This window comes from Chanodichthys erythropterus, chromosome 12 (assembly GCF_024489055.1).
Source record: "Chanodichthys erythropterus isolate Z2021 chromosome 12, ASM2448905v1, whole genome shotgun sequence".
NCBI classification, from domain to species: domain Eukaryota; kingdom Metazoa; phylum Chordata; class Actinopteri; order Cypriniformes; family Xenocyprididae; genus Chanodichthys; species Chanodichthys erythropterus.
In genome coordinates, this window is record NC_090232.1 from 10,767,505 (window position 1) to 10,779,998 (window position 12,494).

At 35.6% G+C, this 12,494-nt stretch overlaps 1 protein-coding gene across 1 annotated transcript in view; it reads left to right on the plus strand.

The window, feature by feature from the left end:
• The first annotated feature begins 4,304 nt into the window (after positions 1–4,304).
• Positions 4,305–12,494, plus strand: part of dachb (dachshund b) — a 52,498-nt gene continuing 44,308 nt past the window's right edge. Inside the window, exon 1 of the mRNA XM_067403081.1 lies at positions 4,305–4,921. Coding sequence (XP_067259182.1) covers positions 4,479–4,921 — 443 coding nt within the window. The 5' untranslated portion in view covers positions 4,305–4,478. The remainder of the gene's footprint in view (positions 4,922–12,494) is intronic.

The following is a 12,494-nucleotide window of genomic DNA, read 5'->3' on the forward strand; positions in this document are numbered from 1 at the left end:
TATAGTATTTATGTATTTTAGTTAGTATTATTAATATGTCCATTATAATATGATAATATGTCCTTTTAATTTCTTTTCAATATCTTTAATGTCTACGTTTTTTACAGAGACATACAGCTTTGATCCTGTAAGCAAGATGATTTATTGTCAGTGACATACAAACAAAGGTAAGATGCCATGGAGCAATTTTCATCACTCTCTTTTGTTAACTTGCATGTCAAAAATGGATACAGGTGCATGTTTTATTAATAAAATTTAAAGATACTGTTAATTTTAAATATGAGATTTAACAATCTATAATATAATTACATACATAGATAAGATGAACAAATGACCAGGAAACTAACCTAATATGACCTGAGAAATTAAAACAAACTCCTTTTAAAGGTACAATTTGTGATATTTTTTTCCGCTAGAGGTCGCTAGAAGCCTATTCAAAACAAAGGCGTAGTTTGATGACGCCAAGTTTTAGAGCGGAAACTTGGGACATGTGGTCTCCATCTCAACGGACGGTGCAAAAGAATAGGGATTGGAGTCTGGAAGAACTCATGTTCGTGGATGCGATTATTAACGTTACTGTAGTATGAAGCAGAGCAGGACCGAGTGTTGCGGGAGCTGAACGAGGAGCTGGAGCGATTGATCAACACACGCCTCACGAGCAGCGGGACTTTTATTATGACACAGTCGCCGGCGCCGCTTCCGCTTTTCCGGTCATGAGTTTACGGGAGCTGTCCTTGTCGGCAGAACCAGCGGCAGATGGTAAACAGTAATTATGTTCCATAAATAATTAACACAATCCACCATAAAACGTGCAAGAAGTAAATAAGGAACTGCTTGAAGCGAGCTAGTGGTTTGCTGGACGCTAGACACTACTTCCGCATTTGTCCACGGTACTGTTGTCATGTGGTTTCTACGTCAGTAAAGGCGGTAACAAAGGTAACTGACGTCATTGACAGGCGACTGCACTGCCCCGTGTCACTGTTTAGAATGGGAATTTTCTCATGATTTACAAGTAGTTGAAAACATTAGAGATATTGTTAGTAATAAACTGGACAAAATATATAACACTAGCTTAGTGGTTTTTGGATATTTTACTGCAAAAATTTTACATATTGTACCTTTAATATAAAAAATGGTAGTGGCTAATTACACTAAGTGCAAATAGTGATAGATGATATTTACACTAAGGCCATGTTCAGACTGCCAGTAAAAAAAATATTTTTTGCTTATCCACATTGTATCCAGATGGGTTTTTGAAAGTCTGGACAGCAAAAAAACACATGAAATCTGATTTAAAAAAAAAAAAAATCTGATACAAACCAGATACGGAGGTGGTTTAAAATGCGATTCCAATCAGATTTTTACAGATGCATCTCAGTCTGGACGCTCTGGCTGCTCAAATCAGATTTCAAATAGTCTTTTGTGTCACTCTTAATGCGACACAAAACGATAACGTCAACATCGGTAATGGAAATTCCGGAAGTATTCACACGGTGCCGGTATGTTCAAAGATTTCGGCATTTTCCTGTGTGATGGACACTTTTTTGGGTCAAATTAATACCCTTGTTAATACCCCTCAATTTTCAAATCATTCCTTCACCTCTAAATGATTCAATGTGTTTCTGCAGCTACAGCTTTCACATCATTAATTTACTGTCCTTTAACCATTTAAAGAGCAGTATGTCAGTCTAAGACTAGTTATACGCTCTCTCTTTCTCCTTTAAATTGGATTTGAATGGATTAACTCCAGACTTGTTTCCCAGAAAGTCTCATTCTTACTGTTCATAATTGTATTTCACACTGATATGCAAATTCAGGTCAGTGTCATTAAGGTCATTGACATCTTCCTGACACTTTATCATAATCCCACAAACAGTATATTAACTTTCAAAGTTTTTAAGTTGCTTTTCGATATCCAAAAGGGGTTTTTCAAGTGTTCATAATGTTGACAAATTGTTTAGATCATGCATCTATATCAGTATTGTGTCAGCATAATGCTTTCATGACTCACTCTTCTTCAAACAAACCTCTTCCTACTCTTCACTTATGTCGTCTGAGTCAGTTAGTGTTCTAAATTTGTATATATCAAAAGCTCATGCTGAGATAAGACCATTGTACTAGACATTATAATTTCTAAACTACAAAAACAAACTGGAAATGAATAGCCTGAAAGCTCTAGCAAAACTGTATTTACTGTAATTACATCTATAAAGCCTGAGGCCACTAATAAAAAAATGCCTCTACTTTCCAGTTTATCTAATTTAATAGTATTTGTCCTATTCATGTACAATTAAATCATTTTGTGCTACAAATTCTACAACAACAAATATGTGTCTGATAATGATACCCAGAAAAATAGTTTTAAAGGCATATAAGGTTTAGGTAAATGATGACAGAATGTCAGTTTTTGGTTGAACCAAATTCTATCCATTTTCCATAACAGAACACTTTAAAAGAAATTTTTACAAATTCATTAATGTGAATAAAGGGATAGCATGCCTGATGGGAACACAAATGTGGTTAAAGGGATGTGTGGGGTATTTTTATGGCATTTTTCTCAAAGGATTTCTCACAAGTCCCAGGAGAGGGATGCACAGAAGTCTTTCCACAGACACATCCAGATGTGTGAGCTTGTTTCCCAATGATGCTGAACAGATGGCATTCAAATGCTTGAGTACCTGACTTAGCCTGACCTATAAAAGACAAAGCTGATTCTTCTATTGCCTGAAAATCATACTTCTTATTTCACGCTTTATTTTCTTGACATAGCACTATTGCGCACAATTTAGTGTGCATGAACAGTTTAGAGTGTATAACACAGTGGAGTGCAGCTATACACGAAATTTCAGTTACACTTTATTTTAAGGTGTCTTTGTTACAGTGTGATTATACATTTAAGTACTGAGTAATATTGGTTAAGAACATGTACGTCTATAGCGTTAGGGTTTGCATTAAGGTTTGTTTTAGGGTTAGTTGCATGTAATTATGCATAATTGTTATCACAGTTAGTACATGTACAGGTATCATGTATCAAGAACACTAAAATAAAGGGTTACACTTTATTTTACAGTGCCGTGGTTGCATTGTAATTACTCAAATAAGTACTTAGTACTATTAATTAACTACATGTACTTACTATAGAGTTACGGTTAAATTTAGGATTTGGTTTAGGGTTAGTTACTTGTAATTATGCATAATTTACTGTTATTACCATAGTAAGTACATGAAGTAACCGGTAACTATGGCACTGTAAAAAAAATGTAAATGTTACCAAATAAAGTGTTACTAAAATTTCTGTGAATATTTTTGGGCAGAGGTTCATGGGGAAAAGGTGTTTCAAGAGTATAGATAGATAGATAAGATTGATTGATTGATTGATTGATTGATTCGAAATGTTGCCGTAACTGATATAAAATAATTTTAAGTACTAGATAGGTAGGTCGGTCGGTCGGTCTTCTGCTTAGACATACAGACAGATATATATAAATGTCTGTATGTCAGATATAGATATATAGTCATATAGACATACAGACATACAGATAGCTAGATAGCTAGATAGATAGATAGATAGATAGATAGATAGATAGATAGATAGATAGATAGATAGATAGATAGATAGATAGATAGATAGATAGATTAGAAATGTTGCCGTAACTGATATAAAATAATTTTAATCACTAAAATTACTAAAACTGAAATAAATAAAAAAAGACAGCTAAATACAAAAAAAAACTATAAATAAAAGTTAATTCAAAATATTAGTAAATACTATAATAGTAGCTATAAATAATACTAAAATAACAAGTTAAATGGTCACGTGGTCCTAAATAGGCTATATAAAATATCCCGTGTAAGTTGTGTTTTCAACATGCGCAAATAGCATCTGTTTATTAAGTGTAAATAGTGAAAGAAGCTATTCGCACAAAATGTAAATAGAAGTAATTCTATTTGTACTGTGGTAAATTGTGTGAGCAGAGTGGGTGGAATCTGCAAATAGCCTTTACAAATAAAGTTGCCTATTTGTTGTTACTTCAAATAAACATTGCCTATTTATACTTAGAAGAAAAACATAAATGTGGGGGAATTGTTTTTGAATAATTGAGACCGATGGATAGGTTCGGATATGGGATATCTCGTCCGACTCATCATAACAGCTTGAGAGCACTGAGCTGGACACTCGTTCAATAAAGGAGGAGGGCAGTAATTTCTCTCCCTCCAGTGAAGTCTTCACGCATAAATTGGAGCACATGTGGTTGGCAAAATGGAGCATCATTCTTCCAATGAGAGGCGGAGTCAACCGAGCCGAGAAGCGCTCCGTTCATCTGAATTTTCACACGGGTAAAGAGGGGTGCGTGGCTCGTTTCTGCCAGTCTGCTCTCTGGACGCAGTGCAAAAGAGAGGAAAGCATATAAGAGGGAGTGATGAGAAAGTAGACGACGTAAAAGGGCACATTAAGAAATTTAATTGTAATAACCACTATGGCCGTTCCTGCGACTCTTCCGGTTCACTCTGGGAGTTCTGTGGTGTCCGGTAAACTCTTCAGAACCGACCCGTTCTTCTCGAGTCCCGCGGACTCTCCGCGACTGATCAATTCGCTGAACGCGACGCTTCCGAGCGGCGTAGCGACAAACGAGTGCAAAATCGTGGAGGTGCACGGGGTGAAAGTCGCTTCTTTCAGCGTTGATGGACAGGAGCTCATTTGTCTCCCGCAAGTCTTCGACCTGTTCTTGAAGCATCTTGTCGGCGGACTGCACACCGTGTACACGAAACTCAAGCGTTTGGATATAAACCCGGTGGTGTGCACCGTGGAGCAGGTGCGCGTGTTGCGCGGACTCGGTGCCATCCAGCCCGGAGTGAACCGCTGCAAACTCATTTCCAGAAAGGATTTCGAAGCGTTGTACAACGACTGTACCAATGCAAGGTTCGTTTGGTGAATAACTTTTTTTTGCTGTTTATACGTTTTAATAATGGTGTGCATTAACTTTTAAATTGCAGATAGACTCCAAAAGTAAAGAAAATGTCAGTAGCCTACTTTTTTCAGTATTAGAGAAGGACTTCGTTTCTAAAAGCACTGCATTGAAGCAGAAATGTGTGAAACAGAGGTAGACTGTATTTTGCACCAGGGTTGGGTAGAGGAACATAGTGTCCCGTTATGTTGCTCTTGAGTCATTTCAGTGGGGACAGAAAGCAACAAGTGGGGCCCCAGTTTTGACTTGGTGGCAAATGTCCCGGAAATATTAAGAATAAAAAGAAATATCAGGAATACACCTAGTTACAAACTGCAAAGCTCTAAGAAAGATCTTAGACATGAAATCTTTTGTGTTTGTTCATTTCATAAATTTTTAAAGAATTTTATTTTTATTTTTTTTGCAAATAGTCTATATTGATTCAGTGACTGGTATAACCTAGTAACATTTAATTATCTTCAGTAAAACATACAAAAGTATTTGTATCTTGAATTCACAAGGGAGTATATGACTTAATTATTTTATTTTTTTAAAAACTTGACTTGGCTTCCTGAATGTTGTTTACACCACGTTGACTGTCTGGCAGTCGAAAGCTAAATAATAGTAATAGTAATAATATTTTAAAGCTAATTTGGTTTAAAGCTCATTTTTACAATCTAGATGGTTACACTAGCCTTTTTGCACCAAAAAAAGATATTAAAAGCCCAACAAAAGATATTAAAAGACTCAAAGTAAAAGCATGTTCATGACAGAAGAGATGTTTGCAGATGAATTACATTTTCCTAATGAATTTTTGATGCATCCCGACCAAAAAATGAGCTCAACCATGTCAGACATTCTGCCAATGCAAGGTTCCGAAACCGCTATATGAGGTAAATTTTCTTGATTAAACTTTTATCAAGGAAGTTTGCTTGCATTAAAGTGTGCTTATCTGTCTTTTCCATGGACACCCTGGAATACTTTCAGGGACCCCCAGGGGTCCACAGACCCCTGAATGAAAACCCTGACTCTAATTGGATGGAATAGTTCCGTCAGGAACCATTAGTTCTGTGAATACACTTTGTGTGTCAGCTTGTGAATTTTTTCATGACCAAAGTGTAATTGCCATTCTTTGAAGCCCAGAAGCCTGTTCAATCCCTAGATCCTCACATACTTGACACAGATCAATTTTCCAGATCCTCCCTTATGTGAACGCACATGCATTGGTCAAGATGGTAAACTGTTTATCCACTTTCAGACCTCACCGCTTGTTTTTCATTAAGGACATTTTAAGCATCCTATGTTAAGTTTCATTACTAACATCAATAATAACAGCCTTCTTCTAAACCAATTTGTTTGCATTTCCTATCAAAGACAAAATTAGTTTGTATCGTAATACTTTAATGCATTTAAACATTTCATTTGAGTAATAGCTTCTGTTTAATCCCCAAGTGATTAACTGCAGAACTGTATATATTTTAGTATGTTTTGTACAGTGCTGTGAAAACACTGGGATCGTGTAACATCTATAGAGTCATGTTACGGCCACGCTTTATTCACAGCAGACAATAGGTTAAAATATGGTGCTTTGAATGTGATGTCCTAATCCTTCTCTTTGTTGCGGTCTGTTTGTGCAGAGACCATGACTGAATAGAGGGGAGATATATTGTCATATTAGGTCATGTGTTTTGAAGAAAGTCTGTCATCAGGTTTCAAAGGGACTTTTGGATACATTCACAGGTTTGAAGGAAATATTTTTATGTGGTGTGAATGTTAGAACTGTTGCCTCTGGTGATATTAGGAAGCTAGTATTTAAAAAAAAAAGTCTTGAAATTTAAAACTATAATCTTTTAAGAAAATGATGAGAGAGAAAAGCATCTACTAGCAGTCATGGGATTTTTTTTTTTTGGTAACACTTTATTTTACAGTGCTGTAGTTACACGTTACTACATGTACTTACTATAGTAATAACAGTAAATTATGCATAATTACAAGTAACTAACCCTAAACCAAACCCTAACCCTAACTGTAACTCTACAGTAAGTACATGTAGTTAATTAAAGGTGCTCTAGAACTTTTTGAAAAAAGATGTAATATAAGTCTAAGGTGTCCCCTGAATGTGTCTGTGAAGTTTCAGCTCAAAATACCCCATAGATTTTTTTTTAATTCATTTTTTTAACTGCCTATTTTGGGGCATCATTATAAATGAGCTGATTCAGGGCTACTGGCCCTTTAAATCTGGTGCTCCACGCCCACGGAGCTCACGCTTGCCTTGAACAGTGCATAAACAAAGTTTACACAGCTAATATAACCCTCAAATGGATCTTTACAAAGTGTTCGTCATGCATGCGGCATGCATGCGTCGGATTATGTGAGTATAGTATACTGTTATATTGTTTACATTTGATTCTGAATGAGTTTGAGGCTGTGCTCCGTGGCTAACGGCTAATGCTACACTGTTGGAGAGATTTATAAAGAATGAAGTTGTGTTTGTGAATTATACAGACTGCAAGTGTTTAAAAATGAAAATAGCGACGGCTCTTGTCTCTGTGAATACAGTAAGAAACGATGGTAACTTTAACCACATTTAACAGTGCCCTTGTCTAATGCCTTTCATAATGTTGGGAACATGGGCTGGCATATGCAAATATTGGGGGCGCACACCCCGACTGTTGCGTAAAAGTCAGTGTTATGTTGAGATTCGCCTGTTCTTCGGAGGTGTTTTAAACAAATGAGATTTATATAAGAAGGAGGAAACAATGGAGTTTGAGACTCACTGTATGTCATTTCCATGTACTGAACTCGTGTTATTTGACTATGCCAAGATAAATTCAATTTTTCATTCAAGGGAACCTTTAATAGTACTCAGTATTTATTTAATTACAATGTAACTACGGCACTTTAAAATAAAGTGTAAAATTTTTTTTTTTTTTTTTTTTTTTTTTTTTGCTTGTAGATAATTATGTAAAAAAGCTTTCAAGCTTTTAGTTCATGTCTGTTTGAGGCCATCTATTTGCTAGTGTACTGCTCAAGTCACATCATAATTCATTGTTAATTAAGTTATTAATAAGAAAGTATGATAATAACTGAGTGATTCCAGGAAGAACAATACAATTTTTGATTGTATTAAGAATTTAGTATTGGTCACATTTCACCTTTGTGTTGTCTGGATTATGTTTCCTAGCAGATGGTTTACACTGCTGCGCATGAGTGAACTGCTTATTGACCTGTGACATATATTGTTGAGAACACACACACATACACTCATGATTTTATTTCTCTGTATAAACAGTGATGTCTCACCATATGTGATTCTAAGAATACAGCAGGCTCAAAGGGTGACTTGTTTTATTGCCTAGCTTGTCATGCACTGAACATTACCATTTATTAACAAGAATTTGAAAACCAAAGAGTTAGCACAATAAAACATTAAGTCAATGTCTCAGATGTTGTTGAATCATATGAAGTGATCCATGATGTAATAGTGAGTGTACTTGTGGCTGCGGTGAACTATGTCTGCTATAATATGAATATAGAATGGCCTCAGGATTCGAAATTCCAGCTCTTGACTCTGTAGTGAAGCCATTTCTCAATTTCTTCAGTGCACTTTGCTTAAAGGGATAATTCACCCAAAAATGTAAAAGTAATCCCATGATTTACTCACGCTGCAAGCCATCCTAGGTGTATATATCTACTTTCAGACAAACACAATCAGAGATATATTTAAAAATATCCTGGCTCTTCCAAGCTTTATAATGGTAGTGAATGGGAGGCAAGATTTTGAAGCCTCCCAAAAAATGCATCCGTCCATCGTAAAAGTAATCCATACAGCTCCTGGGGGTTAATAAAAGCCTTCTGGAGCAAAGCGATGGGTTTTTGTAAGAAAAATATCCATATTTAAAACTTTATAAATTAAAATAACTAGGTTCTGGCAGACAACTGTACACACACTGTGCAAGTCAACTTGCACCACAAGAGTAACGCGTGACGCATTGTATGACGTAGGATATAAGAGTATCGTAAGCTTAGACGCCTCTCGCGGTTTAAACAAACAGGGATGTGCAACAAACTCAAGCTCCTTTTCTCTTAAATCAAACTCATCTGACATTTCTCTTTAAAATATTGTGACTGGTGTTTTGCTCTATCATCTATGCTTCTGCATTTGTCATGCGTCGGGTCAGGGGTTACTCTTCCGCTGCAAATCGATGCATACGGCCGTCTGCCGGAAGCTAGTTATTATAGTTAATAAAGTTTCAAATATGGATAGCTTTCTTTAAAAATAACCATCAATTCAGAAGGCCTTTGGAGCCGTATGGATTGTTTTTATGATGGATGGATTCATTTTTTTGAGCTTCAAAATCTCGTCCCCCATTCACTACCATTATAAATCTTGAAAGAGCCAGGATATTTTTAAATATATCTCAGAATGTGTTCGTCTGAAAGAAAATAGTCATGGCTAGGATGGCTTGAGGGTGAGTAAATCATCAGATCAGATCATTTTCATTTTTGGGTGAACTATCCCTTTAAGAGGAAACAGTGTGAATACAGTAACCTGTTAATATGGGTGCTGCTTCAAATGCATGCTCTACAAAACAGGCCAAACATGGCACTATGTGCTGCTTCAAGCAGTGAGTGTGAAAGACCATGAGAGCAGCAGTTATTCATTTGATTCCTTATTGAGTTGTGTCTCAGCTGAGGTCATTCAGTACATTCAGTACTAATGAGCTGCACTAGGGGTGCAGTTGCACTCAGCGAGGTTAATGTGTAGCGTGAAGTGGACATTTTGATAACACTTAATTACATTTGTCCACATCAGAAGCGGATGTTGGATGGTACGACTTCTGCGTCACATCATTGTGCCTCTCTATCAAGAATCAGGCTGTAAATATTAGAAACTTCCTCTTCAGAAAGTTATTGTGTAGACCAGGTGAACATCAGGAAGATATGGATAATAAAGCTCCTTTATGCTGTTAGATTGTTATATTGCCAGTAGTTAAACAACAAGGTATGCTTTATTCTGTAGATACTCTATATGGTGCATGATTCAAAATGATAGAAATCACTTTGTTGTATATTTAGTCTTAATTCTAAAAAAATATATTTTAAATAACATCCTTTACATACAGTACACTGCCTTTCAAAAGTTTGTGGTCACTACAATTAAAAAAGTGACAGTATTTATAATACTACAAAAGATTTCTATTTCAAATCATGGAGCCCCGCACATGACATGCGGTTAAAATAAAAAACGTATATCGTTGAGCACAAAATAACAATTCATTCCCACAACTTACCGACTTACTACTTACTAATACTACTTATTAATACTACTACTACTATAGCATATATAGTAATAGTATGTTACTATTACTACTATATAGTAGTAGTATATTAATACTACTACTTGCTGATACTACTTACAACTTACTAATCAGCACATTTTACTAAAACCAACTAAACATCAGCACGTTTACTAATTCGTTCCCTCGTTTTAAGTTAATCATGCGCTCAATATAATAATTCACTTGTTTTACTAAATTGTGCGTACGATATACTAATTTAATTGTTCCCTTATTTGATCAATCGTGGCAAAGTTTTAACAATGTGTTCCCTTGTTTTAGTTAAATAAAAATGGTAAAACAAATTAGTACAACATCATGGCCACGATTTACTAAAATGAGGAAATGAATAAGTCGTGGAAACAAATTCTTAATTCGTGGTCACGATTTACTAAAACAAGATAACGAATTCTTAAGTTGTGGCCACAATACATATATTTTTTTCCGCATGTCATGTGCTGGGCTCCATATCAAATAAATACTGTTCTTTTAACTTTTAAGTCATCAAAGTATCCTAAAAAAATGTATCACAGTTTCCACAAAAACATTAAAGGGTTAGTTCACCCAAAAATGAAATTTCTGTCATTTATTACTCACCCTCATGTCGTTCCACACCCGTAAGACCTTCGTTAATCTTCGGAACACAAATTAAGATATTTTAGCTAAAATCCGATGGCTCCGTGAGGCCTCCATAGGGAGCAATGACACTTCCTCTCTCAAGATCCATAAAGGTACTAAAAACATATTTAAATCGGTTCATGTGAGTACAGTGGTTCAATATTAATATTATAAGGCGATGAGAATATTTTTAGTACGCCAAAAAAAAAAAAAAATAACGACTTACTTAGTGATGGGCGATTTCAAAACACTGCTTCAGGAAACATCAATGAATAAATGAATCAGTGTGTCAGCAACTGTTTTCAACATTGATAATAATGACAAATGTTTTTTGAACACCAAATCAGTGTCACGGGGCTGTCTAGTTTACATCCGAAAAATGATGCATGATGCAGAATGAATGATTGATACTTTTAATAAACATCAAGAATAACCAAAGTACCTTACACAAAAACGACAAAGTACCTTACACAAAAACGACAAAGTACCTTACACAAAAATGACAAAGTACCTTACACAAAAACGACAAAGAACGATGAACAGAAAGAACTGAGGGCTTAAATACACAGAATAAATGATCAACGGAACAAGAAACAGGTGCATAAATCAATCAGAAACCATGGGAACAAACTATGAATGAGAACTCAGGCAAATGGTAACAGGGAAAACGAAACAGAACATGGCCATGAAACTAAACAGAACCAGATACAGAAACTAAACATAATATGATTGTGACAATCAGCATATTAGAATGATTTCTGAAAGATCATGTGACACTGAAGACTGGAGTAATGGCTGCTGAAAATTCAGATTTGCCACCACAGGAATAAATTTATATATATATATATATATATATATATATATATATATATATATATATATATATATATATATATATATATATATATATATATGTACATATATATATATATATATATATGAAACCTGAAACATTTCCCTTTCTTTTGTTTTCAGTTACAATCAGTTACAAAGATAGTGTACAATCTTTTACAGTCATAGGCAGGTTAAACTAAACAGACATTTAAAGCGTTAAGAGCCTTTTACCATTTGTGAAGAAAGACAATAGCTGTGTTTAGCGATTGGATCACAAAGTTCTGTATGTTATGCCAAGTGATCAGCTGATTGTGAGGCGCTAAGTGACAGGTTAGCACATTAAGTACCCGAGATACTGAAAGAAACAGGAGGAATCTGGCATCTTTTTTTCATGACCTGACGCTTGTGCGGTTCACAGACACATAAATGAATGATCTCGTCTAGACGCAACAAGAGTCAGCTAGTTTTCAGACTAACAGATCCCTCATCTCACTTGTTTTAGCCATAGCATCATGACGTACTTTATGACTTCTGTTGAGATCATGCGTCTGACTGTGTTTGCATTGTGGTCATGTAGACGGGTAACATGCGGATGGATAGATGTGTTGTGATAATGTTTCACCGAACAAAATAAACCAGACTTCTGTTCGGGTCTCTTATCTGAGTGAGGGAGATAAGCTGCTGTAAAATAGTCAGTTTCCCCTTAAGACAGTCAAGCAGACAAACACACACTCCCTCCCCACGCTTTTTCCTGTTG